This window comes from Carettochelys insculpta, chromosome 7 (assembly GCF_033958435.1).
Source record: "Carettochelys insculpta isolate YL-2023 chromosome 7, ASM3395843v1, whole genome shotgun sequence".
NCBI classification, from domain to species: domain Eukaryota; kingdom Metazoa; phylum Chordata; order Testudines; family Carettochelyidae; genus Carettochelys; species Carettochelys insculpta.
The window spans coordinates 72,571,267-72,593,607 of record NC_134143.1 but is presented as its reverse complement, the minus strand read 5'-3'; the positions used below and the strand labels follow the sequence as shown (position 1 = coordinate 72,593,607).

Sequence of the window (22,341 nt, the reverse complement as noted above, 5' to 3'; positions counted from 1 at the left end):
GTCGGGGGGGGGGCAGGACTCCCCCAGGGAGGGGGCAGGGATCACACGCAGTCTGAGGGGGGCAGGACTCCCCCAGGGAGGGGGCAGGGATCACACGCAGTCGGGGGGGGGGCAGGACTCCCCCAGGGAGGGGGCAGGGATCACACGCAGTCTGGGGGGGGCAGGACTCCCCCAGGGAGGGGGCAGGGATCACACGCAGTCGGGGGGGGGGCAGGACTCCCCCAGGGAGGGGGCAGGGATCACACGCAGTCGGGGGGGGGCAAGACTCCCCCAGGGAGGGGGCAGGGATCACACGCAGTCTGGGGGGGGGGGCAGGACTCCCCCAGGGAGGGGGCAGGGATCACACGCAGTCTGGGGGGGGCAGGACTCCCCCAGGGAGGGGGCAGGGATCACACGCAGTCTGGGGGGGGGCAGGACTCCCCCAGGGACGGGGCAGGGATCACAGTCTCCAGGCATTGGCCTGGGCAACGCACCCAGTAGCCGGCGGGGCAGGTCCCAGCAACACCCACGCCGGCCATAGAGAGGACACGCGGCCCAGCTAGAAGGTCCGCGCTGGGCGGCATGGGGGGCGGGGCTATTAAACAGGCGGGGGGGGGGGAAGTGTTTCTGACGGGCTCGTTTCTGTGTCGTTCACCTGAGACCCCGCCTCCTGTGAGGCGGCTCCCCCCGGCGAGGGCGGAAGTAGGGGGTGGCTGGCTTCGCCTGCCCGGAGTGAAGATGGCCTCCGGCCGCCCGCCTGCCGGGCTGGCGGTTGAGTGCGCACGCGCGCGGCTGGGGCGGCGGGGTGAGGCTCGCGGCAGGTAGGAGGTGGGGGTCGGGCGTCCCGGGAATAACGGCCGCGGCACCCGCGCTGCCTCTGCCGTGCACAGCCGGGCAGCCCCACAGCGCCGCGTCCCCCTGGCGGGGGGCGGTCAGCCCAGGCCCGGGCACAGCGCTCTGTGTGTGTGTGCGCGCGTGCGGGGATGTGCCCGGGCACAGCGCTCTGTGTGTGTGTGTGTGTGTGTGCGCGCGCGGGGATGTGCCCGGGCACAGCGCTCTGTGTGTGTGTGTGTGCGCGTGCGGGGATGTGCCCGGGCACAGCGCTCTGTGTGTGTGTGTGTGTGTGTGCGCGCGCGGGGATGTGCCCGGGCACAGCGCTCTGTGTGTGTGTGTGTGTGTGTGCGCGCGCGGGGACGTGCCCGGGCACAGCGCTCTGTGTGTGTGTGTGTGTGTGTGCGCGCGCGGGGATGTGCCCGGGCACAGCGCTCTGTGTGTGTGTGTGTGTGCGCGCGCGGGGATGTGCCCGGGCACAGCGCTCTGTGTGTGTGTGTGTGTGTGTGCGCGCGCGGGGATGTGCCCGGGCACAGCGCTCTGTGTGTGTGTGTGTGCGCGCGCGCGCGCGGGGATGTGCCCGGGCACAGCGCTCTGTGTGTGTGTGTGTGTGTGCGCGCGCGGGGATGTGCCCGGGCACAGCGCTCTGTGTGTGTGTGTGTGCGCGCGTGCGGGGATGTGCCCGGGCACAGCGCTCTGTGTGTGTGTGTGTGCGCGCGCGCGCGCGGGGATGTGCCCGGGCACAGCGCTCTGTGTGTGTGTGTGTGCGCGCGCGCGCGCGGGGATGTGCCCGGGCACAGCGCTCTGTGTGTGTGCGTGTGCGTGTGCGTGTGCGCGCGGGGATGTGCCCGGGCACAGCGCTCTGTGTGTGTGTGTGTGTGTGCGCGCGCGGGGATGTGCCCGGGCACAGCGCTCTGTGTGTGTGTGTGTGCGCGCGTGCGGGGATGTGCCCGGGCACAGCGCTCTGTGTGTGTGTGTGTGCGCGCGCGCGCGCGGGGATGTGCCCGGGCACAGCGCTCTGTGTGTGTGTGTGTGCGCGCGCGCGCGCGGGGATGTGCCCGGGCACAGCGCTCTGTGTGTGTGCGTGTGCGTGTGCGTGTGCGCGCGGGGATGTGCCCGGGCACAGCGCTCTGTGTGTGTGTGTGTGTGTGCGCGCGCGGGGATGTGCCCGGGCACAGCGCTCTGTGTGTGTGTGTGTGCGCGCGTGCGGGGATGTGCCCGGGCACAGCGCTCTGTGTGTGTGTGTGTGCGCGCGCGCGCGCGGGGATGTGCCCGGGCACAGCGCTCTGTGTGTGTGTGTGTGCGCGCGCGCGCGCGGGGATGTGCCCGGGCACAGCGCTCTGTGTGTGTGCGTGTGCGTGTGCGTGTGCGCGCGGGGATGTGCCCGGGCACAGCGCTCTGTGTGTGTGCGTGTGCGCGCGCGCGCGCGGGGATGTGCCCGGGCACAGCGCTCTGTGTGTGTGCGTGCGTGTGTGTGCGCGCGCGTGCGGGGATGTGCCTGGGCACAGCGCTCTGTGTGTGTGCGCGCGCGCGCGTGCGGGGATGTGCCCGTGCACAGCGCTCTGTGTGTGTGCGCGCGCGCGCGTGCGGGGATGTGCCCGTGCACAGCGCTCTGTGTGTGTGTGCGCGCGCGCGTGCGGGGATGTGCCCGGGCACAGCGCTCTGTGTGTGTGTGTGCGCGCGCGCGCGCGTGGGGATGTGCCCGGGCACAGCGCTCTGTGTGTGTGTGCGCGCGTGCGGGGATGTGCCCGGGCACAGCGCTCTGTGTGTGTGTGTGCGCGCGCGCGCGCGTGTGCGGGGATGTGCCTGTCCCTCCGCGCGGGTCTGTGCCCTTCCGCTGTCCATAGGGCTTTGTGTTGGGTACGGTGCTGTGGGGGGTCAGGGTTTGTAACCTTTCCCCACCTCACAGGGGTCTGTCCTGGGTACAGTGGGGAGGGGGTTGCCCTAGGTGAAGTCTTGTGCATGAGGAGGGTCTGTCCCTTTCCCTCTCTGTAGGTGTCTGACCTGGGTGCAGGTGGGGGACTCTGCCCCCACCCCCGTAGGGGTTGAACTTGGGTTGAGCTCTGTGTGGCAGCTCTATCTCTTACTCCTCCACCCCACAGCCCTGTCCGATGTCTCACGCCCCCGTTCAGGGCAGGTGGCTGCAGTGTGGGGAGTAGGGTGCTGGTATGCAGAGTGTGTGCAGCTCGTCTGCTCCTCCTGCCCCCCACAAGTAGCACTGGGACTTCAGTGAACGGGAAGATGGGATGACCTCTAGTAGTCTCATCTCAGCCTCTCAAATTTCATAGCACCACAACCCTGTTCTGGTCATAAAAGCGCCTACATCACCCCAGGAGGGGAGACCAAAGCCTGATTCCACCACCCAAGCCTCACTTTCCTGGGTGGAGGCTGAAACTGAGCCCTGCTGCCTAGGGCTGAAGCCCTCAGGTGTTGGTCCTGGAAGGTGGGGCTTGGTGTTCAGTTCTGGGTGATGGGCTTTGGCTTCAGCCTCTGACCCCAGCAAGTCTAACTGATCCCTGGCCAACCCCATTAAAACAGGATCGCAGCCCACTTTGGGCTCCTGGCCCACAGTTTGAGGACTGTTGTTCTACCTCTTTTATTGTGTGAGACATGGGATGGGTGGGTAATATCTGTTGTTGAACCAATTTCTGTTGGTGGAAGGGACAACTTTTGAACTTCACAGATCTTTACAGAGCTGGAGAAGGAAACCAAAAGCAGTCAAGAGAAATTGAGGGTAGGAGAGTTTGTTCAGCATACACTTGTAGGAGATAACTTACAATGAAGTAGGCAACTTTGTTCATTTATTTTATTATTCCATGACCATTGAGGTGATCTTAAAAATCTAACCAACTAGAAAGGATTCAGCTCGTCCTTCCCTCTCACAGATTCTGCAACCTGGCAGCAGTGTCCATTGTAGTTTATGCATCTCACTTTTATTTGAACACCTGAAAGCATTTCACATGCACAAACTATATATGCGACCCCTTGGGGGAGATGGAGGTATGTGGTTATCCTCATTTCACAGAGCAGGAAATGGAGGCATAGAGTAGCGAAGTGACTTGGCAAAGATCTCACAAGAAGTCAGTGGAGCTTGAGGCTGGAAGCTAGGAGACCTGCTTCTCCATCCCCTAATTCAGTCACTAATCTCATCTCAAAATTCAGTTTCAAGGGTGTCTGGATGAACAGATGGAAACTTGATCTGAACTAGGACTTCAGGGGGACATGATGCTGTCACTACTTCTTGGACCATCCCCTTTTGCGACAAAGCAAACAAGTCTTTGTATGCAGACGCTGGTCAAATAATGTGAGTGGGTAAAATAGAACTTGTGCTATTCATTATTTTGAAGTTCTGTCTTGCATGGGGAAATGATCATAAGTAAATCTGCTTAAACTGGCACAGTGGCATCTTTCAGGATTGAAATGTCACAAAGGTTCTTGATTGTCTCAGTTTTTGGCCTTGTGAAGGAAGGGTGGGAAGGAGGAAATGAATGCAGTATTCGAAAAAGTTCTCATAAGTGGAAAAAACCCAACACGCTGACCCTCACTGACCAGTCCATACTGAAATGAATTCTGTGGAGACCTCTCACTCAGATGCCATAGTGCTGAGTAGAGAAGAAATATCTACAGCGATGTTCCCTTTAACCGCATGAAAAGTAGCACCAGTGCTTCTCAGCTTGCTATGAACTTCCTATTAATGCTAATGAGAACAATTGGAAGGTGCTGAAGTCCTTAACTTCAAGAGTTTTAGCACTAGAAGAGGTGTTTTTATTTAAACACTCTTCTGGAACCCCCCACTCATGCATCTGATGAAGCGGGTCTTTGCCCACGAAAGCTTATGCTCCAAAATATCTGTCAGTCTATAAGGTGTCACAGGACTCCTTGTTGTTTTTGAAGATCCAGACCAACACAACTACCTCTCTGGTTTTTAAACTTGATTACTTAATTTTGTCATGGTGTTTGCTGTTAGCAAACCAGTTAATGAAGGCAAAACCCAAACTTACAGTCATTCTAAATGTAGTTTAACAGTAATGCTTGTGGGTGAGCCTGGCAGCTTGATGTTTTATGCAGGTTGTTATACCACCCTCATCACTAGCATCTGTGCACCTTTCAGCAGTTCACTAAACCACGTGGCTGACATCTGCCAGGTTTGAATCATTTGTCTCTGGGGGTAGAGGGAGAGACTGTGTGGCAGTTTTTCAATTGGGGATTGTTTCAATATATTTCTCAACTTGTACACACCGCTAGAGAAGGCATTTAAGCACGGTGCAGAAGGTGGTGCTTGCAATGGTCATTCATTCTGGGGCAGGGAGATTGTGGGCTTGTTTGGGACATCCCCAAAAGGCCTGGGTGAGTTTTTTGCCCTTGTGATTAAAAACTTCCATTGCCTGGTTCCCAGGATGCAGTCCTACATTCTTAGGTATGGGGATTGCATGCCTTATTCTCGGGTGTACAACTTTGCAGTTGGCTGAATTAAAACACTTGATATGAATCTGTCCTGCTTATCAAGCAGTCTAGATTGAGATATGCATCTCATAGAGCCGGAGGGGACCTTGACAGGTCATCAAGTCCAGTCCCCTGCCCTCTTGGCAGGACCAAGCACCATCCCTTTTTTTTTTTTTTTTCCACCCCAGATCTCTAAGTGGCCCCCTCAGGGATTGAGCTACAGGCCTGGGTTTAGCAGGCTGATGCTCAAACCACTGAGCTATCCCTCCCCACTGATAAATCTATGAGTCTATAAGGTGCCACAGGACTTCTCGTTCTTTGGCATGGTCTGTATGACTGCTGTGTCCTCATCGTGACTTACCACTCTGCCTGCCTCTGCCCTTCACTAATATCATCAGTGATTTTCTATGTACTACCAGGTCATTAAGGAAAACGTTGACTACCGTTAAGCCACGTATCGAGGCTTGTGGAATTTCACTAAAAACCTTCCCGTTCACTGGTGATTCTATACTGACAACTGCCTCTTGAAGTCTAGCCAGTTCAGTTCCTCAGTTCTGCATCCATTTAACATGTGCTGTATTGTGTAGTATTACATTTTCAATTAAATATTGTGTTGTGTGAAGTCAAATGCCATGCAAAAGTCTAAATGTTTTATATCCGTACACTTACTGCTATCATCCAAATTTGTGATGCCTTCAAATAATTAAATGGGTTTGTCTGACAAGACCTGTTTCCTCCAAAAACCATGTTAATCAGAGCACATGCTAATCCAAATAGTGTGGGAAAAATATCATCTGTGTAGCACAAAGTTGTATTTGTGTATATACGCCAATGAGTGTCATTAAGGGTGTGAACCATTTTGACAGAAGCTGATGATTGCATAGGTATAAAAGACAGAAGATATTCAATTTCCTCCAATCCTGAGGCATCAAATGTCCAGCTAAATAAGCCAGCTGGATGCCTCCCTGTTGTTTAGCAATTAAAGTGCAGGTGATAGTTTGCTTTTTCTTTGTGTTCCTCCTTGTTGGAGCCAGTTGGTGACACGTTATTGTGTGCACATTCCATTGCTTTATAAAAGTGCAATTGCTGTAGGAATCGGGTTTTGAGAGTCATTAGTATTGTCAGTTGCTTTCCCATCAGCAAGGCTACGTTTTTAGTCACAAGCATTTTTTAGTAAAAGTCACAGACGGTAAAACACAAATTCATGGCCCATGACTCGTTCGTGGCTTGTCCTATAAATCCCTGGCTATAAACTGTCTCCCAGCTCCCTGGAAGTAGAGATGTATCCCTCCCTCCGCTCCTAGCTCACCACGCTGCCTACTAGATGCTGAGGGAGGCACATGTCGACGCATCAGGGAGACCCCCACAAGCAGGCTGGCTGGTGGGGGGGAGAAGTGGAGGGGAGGATTTGTCCCATGGCCTAGCAATTCAAACTGGCCCAGGACTCCCAGCGGCCACTGCTGGTACTGTGGCAGGTGGAGCCCAAGGCCCTTTAACTCACCACTGCACGGAGGGAGGGAGGCCCATGTGCCATGCTCTCCGTACGGTATGGAGGGCTGGCTGTCCTTGCCCCACCCCTTCTGGAAGCACAGAGCTGGAGCCCTGCCCCGCCTTGCCCAGGGGCTTGTGGAGGTTTTCGGCTCCCTCGCCCCAAGGTAAGCACTGCCCAGAACCCTCGTCCCCTGCCACACTCAGACTCTTGCTGCTGAGGCAGAGTGGTGCTGGGGATGGCCTGAAACTGCCCCCAGCAGCAGCTGGCCCAGGGCCTGCCCAAGTGGCCCCCAAGTCAGATGCTGCAGATGTCATGAAGGTCCTGGAAGGTCACAGAATCTATATCTCTGAGAAACTCACAATGTGACCCATCAGTACTTCTCTGTGAAGTCTGCCTGTTAGCAGTGACTGCACAGTGGACTCCTGAAGAAACAGCATGGCTAAGGTTTCTTAGGTGACAGCATTGAATCCGCAGTCTCAGCACCTGATGCCTTATGCCCCCTTGAGAACGGTTAGAAAAGGCAATAGCTTTATCCATCCCTCACCGGCTCATGAAGATTAAGAATAAGGTATTAATGGCTTTGTGGAAGATGAACCAGACCATCTTGGAGTTTCGTTTTGCTCTCAGGGTGGTGCTGGACTGAGGGATGGAGCTAAGGTTGTTTGGAATGACTTCCTCTTTGCTTTCTCAGCAAAACTGCGTAACTTGGTTAAATGTAATCAAACGTAATGCAGGATGCTCTCAGTGAAGGACATAGGAGTTGCCAGACTAATGATCCGTTAAGTCCAGTTCCCTGTTTCCAAAAGTGGCCAATGCAGAGGTGAAATCTTGAGGCATTGACTCTTATCAGCCAGCATTTCACTCCAGATATCTCAGGAGACAGTGCAGACAATATCTCTCCAGTAGGGGAAATAACGGAATAAGCCATCCATGGAATTATCCATCCTCTGTTAGAAAGAGGGACTGACGGGATAAAAAGATGACATGCTTTAGTTCCTTCTAACATAGTTGCAGAAGTTCTCACTCAATGTATAAATGTGAAATCCTGCTGTGCATGGGACTTCTCCTTCCTTGAGTTCTGCAGGTTAATGAGGTTCTGCGTGAGTAGCTTTGTGGGAGCCATGTCCCTCTAAAGCATCTCCTTAGCAGTCCAGAAGTCCAGATCTTCAGTCCGTCCTCGGAAGTCACGCTAGATCTTCAGTCACTTTCATCTGTTTCTGTTAAACTCTTTTGACATAGGATGGCCAGACATGAATCTTGTATTTCAAATTACAGGCAAACGCTTGACTTTGGCATTATACATTTTCGCCATTTCTTACATACCCTAAAGTTTATGCTAGTTGTAGGACAGCTAAATTACAGATTTTAACCCTGTTATTCTAAAAACCACTTCCTTGATCACATGGATAAAGCATGTTGTGCCACTACCTCCTTTTAGAATATCAAAGTAGCATCTTCTTTCAGATTGTTTTTGGGAAACAGTGGTAGATTAATAACAGAGAGGAAGCCGTGCTAGTCTATACACTATCAAAACAAAAAGCAGTCAAGTAGCACTTTAGTGCTACTTGACTGCTTTTTGTTTTGATAGTGGTAGATTAAATAACACAATGCGTGTGTTATCTGGATGTAATCTGGGATGTCATGCAGTCTTTGATCCCTTGTTAATTTCCCTCCCCCCGATTTAAAAAAAATCCCCATTTGAGGCTCATCAGCATGTCTGTCTATAAATAAATGTGTATTATCTTGGAGAATTCCATTCCCGTATCTCTTTTCCTCTCATCTGGAGGAGTGACTTTTTTATTTTCCTGGAAAAGTATCAATGCTAGCTCCCAATATGGACTCACTATAGTTAGATCTAGTAGCAAAATGGAGTATTTGGCTCCAAGTGGGATACTTCACCTCTCTGTAATAATGTAACTGGAATAAATATTTGGTGAATGAGTTACAAGGAAATGACTGAGCATTACTTGGGCTGGGCAGATAGTTATTCTTACATTTGCCATAAAGCTCTTACATGCCTTACTTCTGGTAAATGCTGAATGGGGCTGGAATTTTGCCAGTCAGTTTTATGTCAGCCTTTGATCTTTTTTCCCCCAGCCCCTTGATATCGTTTTGATGCAGCTGCTAGTGAAGTCCACAGGAACATGCCAGTGGAAACCAACCTGTTAGTGGGCTTGTACAGTGCTAATACAACAGAATTGACAGTACCATGTATTTGTAGAGCTGAAGAGTTCTTTTCATAAATGCCATCAGGCAGTCCTTCGGCCTCAGCTGTCAATTACATTTAACTCCTTTTTGGAAAGAAGTGAGGTCAGGCCACTGGGCTTAGTTATATTGTAGCAGTGACTAGAGACCTTATTTAAGATGCAGGGCCCCTTTTTTGCTAAAGGCGTATATACATGTGTGAAACACTTCTTTCCTATCTCTGGAAACCTGGATTCCAAAATAGTTTGTGATGTACCATTGTGCTATTGGCTGGGTTTCATGGTCTGATGATTGATTTTCCACATGGCAAAATTTTGATGCAACTGAAAAGGAAATAACCTCTGTCGGAGAGAGACCATCAGCTGCGAGCCGTGACCGAGGTGCTGTGGGAATCAGAATCACACATGCTTGGACTTGGAGTGGTTTCCCATCATTCATTTTTTGTGAATTTGATCCTAGTAACTCTTCTTCCTCATTTGACTATCGACAGACATCTGTGACCAGTTCCGTTTTCTGAAGACTGCATTTCTGTTTTCAGTCGTAGATCATGCTCTCTCTTGTGTTCTTGCCTTAGAAGTATAACAACAGCAATTCTCCTCTGTGCCAGTCAAGAAATAGCATTAAAGTACAGCATATAAAAACTGTCAGCATTCACATTAGTAAACAGCTGAACCAAGCAGGGCGCTTGATCTAGTCTAGGCCAAATGATAACTCCATTTAGGAGAATGGCTTTAGCACGGCAGATGGCCTTTAGCCTTTTAAATCCCATTAAATCCACTTTTGAACAATTGAGCAAAGCAGTCTAGTTCTGACCTAATTTGTTTTAGGTAGTAAAGCTTAAAATTATGTGGATGGGCGGGTTTTGCAGTTTGCTTTTGTTTTTTAAAGAAATGGATTGACTATAATTTTCTTTTTCCCTCCCCCCACAGGAAGAAAAATGGACTGGCCCCAGTGAAAAGTTGACAGATGTTGGTGGAAGGTGTCTCATTTGAAATGGAGTTGATCTGGAAAGCTGAAGCACTGTGAATGAATCAACATGGGTTTGCCACTGTTGGGTTGTCTCTTTAATTTACCCACTGCTGTGATCTATGGATCCTTATCACTCTTTGTTTCCATTTTGCACAATGTGTTCCTCCTGTATTACGTGGACACATTTGTTTCTGTTTACAAGATTGATAAACTGTCATTTTGGATTGGGGAGGTAAGTTTTTTGAGATTCTCTTTTTTCCTGTACCTCTCAAGATGTGCCATAGGATCTGAAACCAAAGTCTCGTATTACAATATTGGAGAACACTGGTAGCTTATTGTCGTCTTCTTTTCATCAGGAAGCTGTAGAGGAGCTAATTAATTGGGTGACTTAATTCTTCTCGCTCACGCAGAGAAAGACAAAGTTGAGATAAATGCCAGCAACTCACACTTTTAAAAGCGCTCTTCCTCTTGGAGAATTCTAGTGTGTTTTGGAATAAACACGGTGGCAGTGAAGCTCAGCTCATTGAATGAGTCTGAAAATCAGACTGCTTGACCTCCAGATTTGAATATGTTGGCTTATGTGTTACTGTAGTGCCTCTTGAAGCATGAGTCCACATATGTCTTTGAGTCTTGTATGAAAATGGGGGGCAGCCCTATTTGCTTCTAGAAATCTTTTTGCACATCATAAAGCCACTGAACAATTTGACACTCAGCCTGGAAGGGCTCAGTACTAGCAGAGAAGGGCTGGGAAGGGTGCGGTTTGCCGGATAGTGGCAAAGTGTACGCGTTGGATGGTACGTTATTGCTCTCAAGTACCACCTGATGATTGTCCCAAGGAACTGGAGTGGATCCCCATCAGGATGCTCGTTACCTCATTAACAAGACTTGACTGCTGCAGTGATTCATTGTGGTTTGCCTCACTATTGTCTCTTTTCTAGACTGTGTTTCTAATCTGGAACAGCCTCAATGATCCTCTCTTTGGCTGGTTGAGTGACCGGGTATTTCTTAGCACACAACAGTAAGTTTATGCCGTTCATATCCTCCACTAAAAGCTGGAAATCTGATCTCTTGCTGCAACAGGTTTATGTGAAAAGACAGATTGTTAGAAGAGGAATATTACGAGGGGTATGAAAATCTTCTGCTCAGGGTGTCCTGAGAAGTTGGATATTGCTCTTGTGGTGATTTTCAGCAGTGTGTGCTACGTGCCCATTGTTTTAATGTCTGTAGGGTGCCGAGGACGAAGTCGTCAGGAAGTGTAGTTATACTGTGCCCCCAGTCAAGTCATCTTGCAGAGCTCTGCATCTGAAAGTGAGAGTTACGTCACGTTAAACCTGGACTCATCACCAGGCATACAGACCTCTGTACACGGGCCCTCCACTAAAAGGAGACAGAGCCACATTGTTATAACAAGCTCTCTTGCTGTGGGTTTACTGGGAGGTGGAGAAGTAGGCAATGCTGGCCTGCCAAGAGGAGTCTGTTCGCTGTGTGTGTGTGCTTAAATTCCTGGTATTGGGGCCTGTTCTCTGCTCACATCAGCCATGTGAGACAGGCCAAACAAGGACACTTACCACCCTGACAAAAGCAGTGTTCAGTGTTGAGACCTCTTCCTCTGCGCTCTGAGCCTTTCCTGTTAAGCAGGGGTTCCCAAGCAATGGGTCAGGAACCAAACATGGGTCGCAATTGGATTTAAGGGCCACCAGCAGCTCAGAGCTGCATGTGGCTCTTAAAGGAGCCATTTGCAGCTCCTGAATGCTGCCACATCCAGCAGCGCTCTCTGTGTCAGCAGAGAAGCACTTCTGCATTACAAACACAGCTTTTCCACCTTTGATGTTCGTAGTCCTCCCAGGCCAGCCACTTACTAGACTCTTGCAGTAAGTAATTTTCTCTCCCCTCCCCGCTTCTCTGTAGCTGATTTATCGGTTTTCATTTTTTTGTTTGCATCTTCCCCCAGTCCCTGAGTGTGACTCCCTTGCAGCCTGAGTATGTCACCCAGCCCCTCCAGCCTCTGAGTGTGACTCACTCAGCCCTCCTGCCTAAGTGTGACCACCCCCCTCCAGCCCGAGTGTGACTCAGCCAGCCCTGCCAGTGCCCCAGCCCCCCCCGCGTGTGACTCCCCCCAGCCGCTCCAGCCTCTGAGTGTGGGGTTTAAGCTGGGGGAGTAGGCACGGAGCAGTTTGGGGATGAGGGTCTTTCTCCCACCACAACTCAGATCAACTATAATAATGAACTATAATGAACATAGCGTTATTAATGTATTTTCCCTATTTCTATGACATAACTACTATGAATATATAAACATATAAACATAAGGGGGCAAAATTTTTATATTCTTGCCTCAGGTGCAAAACTAGGTAATTATGGCTCTGCTCTCCCCCCACCATTTTTTTTGAATTGCCTTGGGTCACCAAGTATCAGAGGGGTGGCCGTGTTAGTCTGGATCTGTAGAGCAACGAAGGGTCCTGTGGCACCTTATAGACTAACAGAAAAGTTTAGAGCATGAGCTTTCGTGAGTTCTGCATCTGAAGAAGTGAGTCTGTGCTCACGAAAGCTCATGCTCTAAACTTTTCTGTTAGTCTATAAGGTGCCACAGGACCCTTGGGTCACCAAGTCTTCCTGAATTATCGAAATAGGTCCCTGTCTGGAAAAGGTTGGGAACCGCTGCTATAAAGAAACAGAGCATAGCAGGGGCACTTCCCAGGGATTGTGACCAACCTTTCTCCCTTTCCTTGCAGGTCAGGGGTGGAGATCTCCTCTCCAGATGTCATTCTTAAGAGACTTAAGGCACTGAGCCGTAATGGGCCCCTTTTTGCCTTCTCCTTCCTGGCTTTCTGGGTTTCCTGGGCCCATCCAGGTGTACAGTTCCTCCTATGCCTTTGCCTCTACGACAGCTTCCTCACCGTGGTGGATCTCAACCATAATGCCTTGCTCGCAGACCTTGCTGTTTCTGCAAAGGACAGGACGAGCTTAAACTTCTACTGCTCACTTTTTAGTGCCATCGGTTCCCTCTCTGTCTTCATGTCCTATGCAGTGTGGAACAAAGAAGACTTCTTTTCTTTCCGGATATTTTGTGTGATGCTGGCTCTTTGCTCTGTTGCTGGATTTACTCTGGCAACATGGCTGCTAAGACAACGATTTGAGACTCGGGGGAAAGTGAATTGGGACCAAGAGTCCACTTTAAAAGAGTAAGTGACAACCAAGTACACAGCACCAGATCAATTCGCATCTGCCGTTGTGTGGCTGGGTCTCAGCTAGGTTTGCACATGGGATGGGTAGGCCTTGCTGCTGCTGTGGCGATGGGCAGTTTTCAGCATGCAAGCTCAGTCAGCTGGGAATTGCAGCCCCAGCTGCATGTGTAGCTCTCTACTCGTCATCTCTTAGTGACATTTAAAAATGGGAACCTAAGAGGCCAAAGTCGCTAAAATGTGTTTGAAAATTGTACCTCGTCGCTTCCTGCCTACAAAATTCAGAGTAGCATTATAGAAGGAAATAGACTGGACGAAGGGAAAGATCCAGGCAACTGGCCCACAGTAACTAGTTCCTTAAAGTCAGGGATGCAGCTGCACATGCAAAGTCCTATATTGAATCGGAGTGCAGTTCTCCTGAGTGCATGGCACGGGAACAGCCTGCTTACAGCTGGGGCGCCTCTGCACAGAGCATCAGTAATTGCAGGTATAGCTCTGCACAGCTTTGTGACTGCTGTTTAGGTCTAGCTTGGCTGGCTGATGGCTGGTGGAGGGTTTTGTGTGCCTCTGCAAGTTTCACGTGACTCCAGGGAGGAACAGGGGAGTTGTGAATGAAGCTCTGCTTAAGATTTGTGGGATGAATTTAAGAGAAGGCGGACTTGGACCTAATGCTGAGCTTGCCGTGGCTGCAGTGAGGTTTCTGAGGAAAGGGTTGTGCAATCCCCATCTCCTGGGATGTCTGAGACTAAACTGGGGCATAGCACTAGAGAATGTATTGCTGGCAGAACCTGTTGCTTCCTTCCAGTGTTCCCTTTAAGCTGAACACTTGGGCAGCCACCCAGGAGAGCTTCTGATGCTGCCCAGCTGATTAGCAGAGCACCCACAGCCAGCAGCTTGTTTTTTCTGTGGGTGGTGCACATCGACACATTCCTGGGCGTACGTAAAATTTATTCTGCACACGGATGGGGAAAAAGTAGTGGGAACATGGCTTCCATCCCCTGCTTTCTAGCATATACACTAATAGTGAAAGAAAGGCCTCTACCCATTAAAATGCCAACACAGCATTGTCCTAGAAATGGACGTGTGCTCCCTTTAGCATGAAGATGGAAAAAATAAATATCTTTGGGTAAGCAATTGGGGTCTACGCCTACTGTGTATTCCAGTGTTTATAAACCACTGTGACCTGGTGCTGTCTCCTCTGTTAGGTCCACTGGTCTAATCTCTTAAGCTTGGATGATGATCGCTCTTTGGGACAGAAACTGTCTTTGTTATGTTTGTGCAGTGTCTCACATCCTGCAGGTGTTCCCACAATAAAACTACCAGTGAAGATTGGCAGCAGAGGCCCGGCAATCTGCATGGGACTGTAACAGCTGCCTGGGGGAGGGTGCTCTTACAGCACATCCAAGTGGCTGACTCACTGGGCAGATATTCCAAGTTTTGATGACCCTGGTTCTGGTTGTTGCTGCCAGCAGGGAGGAAATATGATGCCAGCTTCTGACTTCTTCCGTGACCAGAGATCATACCAGTTCCTGCTATTCTTGTTGAGGAAGAGTCAGAAAGGCATCAGTGCGTGCACTTACAAGCAAAGCAGAGAGCACTGGGAGAAGAGAAATTCTCACATGTGCAGAAACAATTACAGTGGTTTCCTTGTCCCTGTAGACTGTACATTGAGCAACCATCTGCACCGCTGGAGAAAAGGATTACACTGGGAGAATACCTCAAGCAGCTGTCCCGGCACCGCAACTTCCTCTGGTTCGTCTGCATGAACCTCGTACAGGTAGGCGTAGCTTGATGCACCATCCCCTTGAGTCAGAAGAGCCGCTAGCCAAGCCAGTCTGGCCTTATGATTCAACAGGATGTTGATTCCCCATGAGGAAAGTAGTGGTGTCTGAATGATGTCGTAACTCCTCCTGGTGATTCCTGCACATGCTTGTGTTGCTGCATGTCAGCCGTGGAGGGCGGAGGGAGAGGGAAGGTGTAGTGAGGAGGGATGATAAGGTGCAGGCTGAGCTCTGGCTTCACTAAGGAGTGGAAACTCTAGCCCTTCAGAGCCCATCACGTGTGGTTGGACCAGGACGTTGCAGTTTGAAGCCTTGTCCTGGCTGTGGGGGAGAATTACTGGTGCAGAAGCAATGACCAGGCAAAGCCAGGTTCTGACATCCAGGGCTGTTGGGACCAGCTTGGAAAGGGGGTCTTTGCCAGCTTTCCTGTAAGAGTGCTGAGAACCCTCCCCCCCCACGTTCCTGAGGTTCACGTCACAGCTGCTGGGCTTCACTCAGCGAGGTGCCCACAGGGTTGATGCTCTCTGCCTTGCTGCAGCAATGACTGCCTCGGTTGCCTCTCGGTGTTTGGTTCTCCCACATAGTTATGCACAGACAAGCCACGGGGCTGGCCAGGCTAGAGGCTCTTCATGGTGGCCCCCTCTCTTGTGTGGTACAAGGCTGTAACTGATGGTGAGTGCAGACACCATCAGAGCCCTGGTATAAACAAAGCACCAACTTCTCTGCTTTGCACGTCCCACCTGTAAGAACTGCATGGTGCCCTGGTACTGGACTCCTAGGGGTGCAGAACCTAGCACTCAACTGGCTTAGCGTTCCTCCTCTTGCTCTTGTATTGCCGGTCAACTCTTCTTTGTGCTGTTTGTCACAGGTGTTTCACTGCCACTTTAATAGCAACTTCTTCCCTCTCTTCCTGGAACACTTGCTGTCGGATCGGATTTCTCTCTCTACAGGATCCTTCCTGCTAGGTGAGCCTGCATGGGCAAGTGGAATGAGCTGCTGGGTGTTGGCAGTGGGGGCACTCTTCTCAGAGCCACAGGAGTAGGACTAGGCCCTCCTACCCCAGACAGACCATTGCTGCAACCACCCGGGGTCTTAGACCGTCCCCTCCTTCCACAGACACACACGTGCTCTCCAGCCCCCTTTGGGGAAGCGGGGGGCAGTGGATCTCTGACCTGGGTTCCACAGATGTAAGGTTCTATGCGAGAGAGAGCTACTCGGGTTAGCTCTGCAAGCCTGGGTTCAAATCCGCACCTGAAGGTCGAGACCATGAGCTCGGTCACTTTCTCTTAGTTGCCACTGGACCATGCGCAAGCTGCCACCCCCGTGTGCCTGATGGCAGTGCAACGTTCAGCAAGGCTCCATGTGGGAATACAAGGCTCAGGGCCTAAGGGGCCTATAAGCTGTGTGGCCCAGCTCTGGGGCTCCCAGCTGCTGCTCCCACGGCTCACGCCCTCCCTGCCATGGCCCAGGCACCCCAGGTCCCACCTACAGCTGCAACCAGAGCCCCTGGCCCTCAAGTCCCTCTACTGCGGCCTAGCCCCAAGCTCCTCCTCACATTCCTGCACCCCCAGCCAGAGCCTCTGTAGCCTAACCCTTAGCTCCAGCCCTGAGCCTCTTCCCACGCTCAAAAACCCCTTGGCCTCACCCCATCACAGGAACTCAGGTGTGTGCACCAGTAGGACGGTGACTTGTCACCCATCACCTCCGTGTCTCATGTTACCTCCACACTGGTGCATGTAACAAAATCCATTCCGCTTGGGGGCGGGGGAAAGTCAGAGGGACCACTGCTCAGGGCTAAGTTGCATTGGCCCTGCCATGTCCTCTGACTTCCACCAACTTGGGCAGCTTCCGTGTGGGAGTGAGTCGAGTAAGCCCAGAACTGGGAGTTGGTGGCTTCAGCTTTGGTTCTAATGCCTGTGTGACGCTGGACGAATCCATTACCTCCCGCTGCCCCTCTCCGGGAAATGGGGCAAATGTTTGCCTTGCTGACGGGAGCATTGGGAAGATCTTTGTGCAGTGCTCAGAAAGTAGAAAGTGCCACCTACAGCCTGTGTCTTTCCACCTGCACCAAATCCACTCGGTGGGCAGATGTGCCGCGGTTTTCTTCCAATGCCCTGCTGGCAGGGCGATGCCCGCCACATCCCTTCAACGGTTCTTGCTGCTCTCCGCAGGTATTTCCTATATCGCCCCTCATCTCAACAACCTCTATTTTCTGTCGCTCTGCCAAAGATGGGGGGTCTATGCAGTGGTGCGAGGGCTCTTCTTCTTGAAGTTGGCTCTCAGCATCATCATGCTCCTAGCTGGACCCAACCAGGTGCATCTGCTCTGCATCTTCATAGCCAGGTATGTTACTTATCTCGGGTTGCATTGACTCATGCCCACAGGTGAGCTGGTGGAAGGAGCATAGCTCACCATCCCCATGAGGGTAGGCGCACACGTGAATCCCAGGCGTATACGTGAGGCTGTGCTCATGCAGTAAGTCACTGTCAGAGCTGAGAATAAAACCCAGGACTCTGGCTCTTGACCCAGAGCTCCAGCCACTACATCATGTTGTCCTTCCTGATGAAGAACACCACCACCACTGAAGGACAGAGCAAGATGAACAGTCCATGGTTACGCCATGTTTCGTACAAACCTTGTTTAAGAACAAGTGGGGACATGACACACGGTCTACAAAAATTGAGTCTGACGGCAAGTGCTGGCTTGACTCCGGTGTGTGGGACTGCCCTTGCAGAAGCAGGGTGGACCCAGGGCACTTGTCACCTGGTGTGTGAACTCTGGACTCAGGCATTGCAATGGGGCCTGTCTCTGGAGCAGGTGAACCTCAGGTCAGCAGGCTGTACAATGGACTTGAGTGTTCAAGGTGGGGCAGATGGTGGTTCTCTGGATCAACTACATCTTGGTAGTCCTGGGTTGATGGGAGGAGGGCTGGGCTTGCGGCTAAGGAACTAGCCTGGTACTCAGGAGCTCTGGGTTCAGCTCCCAGCTCTGCAATGATGTGACCTTGGGCAAATCACTTCCCCTTTCTAGGTGCCCATTTTCCCATCTGTAAAATGGGGTTAGTACCCTCCTCAGATGAGCTACTTCATCTAAGGTGAGTAGCAGATGGTAGGGAGAGCGGATGCACAGTGGCATTGCTCTGTTTTATTTATTTATTTATTTATTCAAAATATTTTTACCCCACCTCTCTATTTCCAATATTTGAGGTGGCTTCCGTGTTTTTTTTTTAAAAAATAGAAACATATAAAGATTTTAAAAATATAAAACTCCAAAAGGACATAAAAGTGACTAAAACCTCTCAAAAGAAGGAGCGCGCACAAATGCAAACGCCAATAAAAGCCCAAGTAAAACAGGTGGCTTGAACCTGCTGCCAAAACAACGTTAATATTGGTGCCATGCGAATATCCCAGGGAAGAGAATTCCACAGCCTGGGAGCAAAGGCGGAGAAGGCCCTGCTCCGTGTTGGTGTTAATCTTCTCCTCCTAAGTCGGGGAACAGTGAGCAGAGCCTCCCCAGCTGACCTGAATCTCTGGGTGGGTTCATATGGGAAAGGACGGTCCTTTAAATATCGTGGACCCAACCCGTTTAGGGCTTTGTAAGTCATGACCAATAACTTCAATTGTGCCCGGAAACATACTGGAAGCCAGCACAGCTGCCGGAGCACTGGCATAATGTGCTCTGTGTAACGAGTGTTCGTTAGAACTCCGGCAGCTGCATTCTGGATTAGCTGAAGCCTCCAAAGACTCTTTAAACTAAGGCAGTCCCATCTAGAGTGCCTTAGAATAATCCAGTGGAGATGGGACAGGAGCGTGGAGCGCTGTGGCCAAGTCGTGCTTGTTCAGGAAGGGTCGCAGCTGGCAGATCGGACGAAGCTGCCCCAAAACAGTTTGGTTTTCAGAGGTTAAAATGGGGTCCAGGAGGACTCCCAAGCTGTGTACCTGTTTTTTTGGGGAAAGAGTGACCCCATCTAAAACAGATACCATGACTCATTCCTGAGCACCTGGTCTCTCCACCCACATGACCTCAGTCTTATCTGGATTCAACTTCAGCTTGTTAGACCTCATCCAGTCCAGCCACCGCTTCCAGACACAGGTTTAGATCAGTTACCGCCACACCTGGGTCTGATGTCACAGGGAAATAAATTGTGGTACCATCTGCATATGGGTGGCACTGTCCCCCAAAACTCCTTACTTCTGCCAGCGGCTTCATGTATGTGTTAAACAGCATAGGGGACAATATGGAACCTTGCAGGACCCCAAAGCACAACTGCCTTGGGGTGTCATAACAGCCTCCTCGGTACTGCTGTGCGCTCTGTCTCCACATGCTGCTGTGTAATGCCCTGTCCGCTGTGTTCTGCAGTAACCGGGTGTTCACCGAAGGGACATGCAAGCTGCTCAATCTGGTTGTCACCGACCTGGTGGATGAGGACTTTGTCTTGAACCGCAGGAAGCAGGCGGCCTCAGCCCTGTTGTTTGGGATGGTTGCCTTGGTAACCAAGCCAGGTCAGACATTTGCCCCCTTGATTGGCACCTGGCTGCTCTGTGCGTACACAGGTAGGTGATGCAGGAAGTGCTTGCTGGGGACGGGAGGAGGGCGTCCGCTCGCTTCAGTGATGTGAACGTAGCGTGCGGGATGTTGGATTACCGAACGGGTTGGGAAAGTTAACGCTCCGTGAGCTTTGCACTGTGGCACTTTGGACATTGGCTGAGCTAGAGCTTATAACCTCCTTGGGGGGCAGGCCTGGGAGCATTTGTGTGGGAGGCCAGCCTGGGTGGGAAGTGGTTGTAATGGAGTCACTGCAGGCCTTTGTAGTGGCCCCATGACCCGATGTGGGGCTGTGTGCTTCATCTCAGCCTAGGGCTAGCGTGGAAACATTGCCTACCTCATGTTGAGAGACACCTGATTTGAACCCAGGCCTGGGAGAGACAGAGCTGATGCTCATCCATCTCCCCACTTGGGTGGTGAACCCCTACCTGACCAGATCGGCTCCCCTCCTCCTGTGCCCAGGGACGCTGTGTCTGAGTTGCTGGTGCATGCAACCGGTGACTTGGAAGTGCCGTGGCCAGACCCCCAAGGGAGGTGTTGCAGGGGCGGTGTGGGGGTGTGGCCTTTTTCCAATGCCTCGCTGAGTCTCTCTCACTGTTTTGGCCCCAGGTTATGACATTTTCCAGCGGGTCCCTCTGAGCAATGTGGTGAGCGCCCAGCCAAAGCTGGAGCCCAACGCAGCCTGGGAACCAGCGCTGCGCCAGGGCTGCTTTTACCTGCTCGTTTTCATCCCCATCACGTGCGCGTTACTGCAGCTCCTCACCTGGTCGCAGTTCAGCCTGCATGGAAGGCGCCTCCAGACGGTCAAGTCACAGCGTCAGAGCCTGACTCAGAGTCGATCACAAGAGATCAAAATGATCTAGCTGTACCTGAGCCCTTCGGCTCTCGCTGATGCTGTGGTGCGGGCGTGCTTACACCCCCGCAGTCCAAGGGCTGCAGACTGAGGCCCACAGGATTGCTGGTGATGAATCAAAAGGGTTTGCCGTTCAACTGTGAAAGCTCATAACGCAGATGTTCGTTCCAAGGCAGGCTGTTCGGAAGGCAGGTACTCCAGAGACATGGGTGGCTGGTGTGTGCAATACCCTGCTCCGTGGGGCACCGGTGGGAGGCCAGATGCTGTTGGGCCAGATGAGAGGCGGTTTTGTGCAGCGCTATCCAGGAACCTTGGGCTCAGGCCATGCCTGCCTCAGGGACTTTACCAGTATGCTAGTTAATAGGAGATCGACTTTTTTACCAGCAAATGTCCCAGTGTAGATGCACTTCCACTGGCAAAATAAAGCTTTTGTGGATTTGATCCCAAATGGAACTACGAAGGGCGCGTTCCATAGTCTATGTAGACTGAAGGATGCCGGCTACTATGTGCATACAGCAGGTTGAGCTCAGGGGTCTGGTACAAGCCACGCATACAAAAGTATTTCTTTTGTTGCTCTAAGCTGCCTCTGCACCTAGCTCTAGCTACAGCCCTTCCTTGTGGAGACAAGGCCACTGTCTCCTGCCCTGCTCTAACTTCCCACCTTGACAGGAGCAAGTAACGTTGCAGGGGCATCGTGGCTATTGCCTTTGAGGAAGGGATGGTTTTCTTCACCAGGCCCTGCAGCCTGTTATGGGCCTGCCTTGACATTCTCCGGTGGGGGAGGACTGAGTGGTGGCTGAGGCAGGAGTGGAGCTGGAAAAGGGTTTATAAGACAGGAAAAATTGGGAGGGGGGAAAACTTCTAGGTGCTGGAGACTCTGCAGAATAGCTGCCCCCTGCTGATGTGATAATGTCTTACACCTAATTCACAGCAGAGAAGTGGCACAGCTCTTAGAGCTTAGCCCATCCAGCTGTGAAGCAGAGCGCCTTTAGGGCGATCAGTGTTTGTACTGCAGCTGCACAAGTCTCTCTCCTGTTACCAGGTTCTTTTTACTCCTCATTCTTCTCTTCTACCATTAGTGAAATTCAGGCCCCACTGATGTTAGCAAAACCTCCACTGGCTGCAGTGGGGGTAGGATTTCCTCCTATCTGTCATCAACTGGTGTGTGCTGAGACTGCAGAGGAGCCTTTACACCCATGAGAAAGGCAGCTCCTGAGGTGCTTAAGTTTTTTTTTTTTTGTCTTGCTAAGTCATGTCCTGGTGGTTGACTGACCACCTCAGCAACCAAACAGAAGTTCTGGAGCAAGCGAGGTTGAAATCCACAAAAGGCCTTGATCAGGCCAGGGTGAGAACAAGCTCCCGTTTGCAGCTAGCACAGGTCCGATACCAGCTGCATGCAGAGGCTATTGATCTGTGAAATCCCCTAACTGGTTTGTCTTGGTGTGGGTTATGCCGGGCTGTAAGCTGGATTGTGATCAAGATGCCTTGTGCCAAAGCATTTTGGAATCTGGTCTCAGTTTTGGCTGGAGCCAGACACGCAGGCCTGCTCTCGGCCGCAGCAGAACCAGGGCAGCTTTGGGAGCACATAAAGGCCAAACTCCCCTATCACATGTGTCCTGTGTGGTGTTAGACACCAGCAAGGTGGCTCCTTTGGGACTTCCTCTTGTTCTGCTGTGAAAGGTGCAGGCAGCCAAACTATTGCCATCCCCCTCAGGACACAGTAGCCTGGGATCTCGGACCATGATGTAACAAGGCTGTAACAGTTACTGCCTGGAGGCATTTGTACCTTTTGATGGATAAATCATGTATGTAATTTTTTAACAAACTGTGACATTCTTCATTTCCTAATGAGTTGATTAAAAACTACCTCTGCTGTATTGCTGTTCTGCGGTTTGGTTTGGGGTGGGGCTGCTAATTCTGTGCATTTCTGGAGTGCTTTACAAACCGGCTAGCACTGGAGAATCACTTCTGAAACTGTGAGGCCTAGTCTGAAAGAGTTGTGGTCTCGATTCCTCCTCTTGAATCTCAGCTCCCCCCGCCCCCAAGAGCCATGGGTTCATC

The 22,341-nt window shown here is 51.6% G+C and overlaps 1 protein-coding gene across 1 annotated transcript; it reads left to right on the top strand.

The window, feature by feature from the left end:
* Nucleotides 1-714: 714 nt before the first annotated feature.
* Nucleotides 715-22,157, top strand: MFSD13A (major facilitator superfamily domain containing 13A). Its single transcript, XM_074999259.1, has 10 exons — nt 715-800; nt 3,973-4,114; nt 9,880-10,151; nt 10,858-10,937; nt 12,652-13,101; nt 14,761-14,878; nt 15,751-15,847; nt 17,054-17,225; nt 19,242-19,435; nt 20,037-22,157. The coding sequence occupies exons 3-10, from the start codon at nt 9,987-9,989 to the stop codon at nt 20,288-20,290; spliced, it is 1,530 nt and encodes a 509-aa protein (XP_074855360.1). The 5' UTR covers nt 715-800; nt 3,973-4,114; nt 9,880-9,986; the 3' UTR covers nt 20,291-22,157.
* Nucleotides 22,158-22,341: the final 184 nt, after the last annotated feature.

What these genes read in the sequence shown, in the direction of transcription:
- MFSD13A (XM_074999259.1), top strand. Translation starts at nt 9,987, where the DNA reads ATGGGTTTGCCACTGTTGGGTTGTCTCTTTAATTTACCCACTGCTGTG. An exon ending in CTCTGCATCTTCATAGCCAG is followed by an intron (nt 17,226 to 19,241) that starts GTATGTTACTTA and finishes TGTGTTCTGCAG; the next exon opens with TAACCGGGTGTTCACCGAAG. An exon ending in GCTGCTCTGTGCGTACACAG is followed by an intron (nt 19,436 to 20,036) that starts GTAGGTGATGCA and finishes TTTTGGCCCCAG; the next exon opens with GTTATGACATTTTCCAGCGG.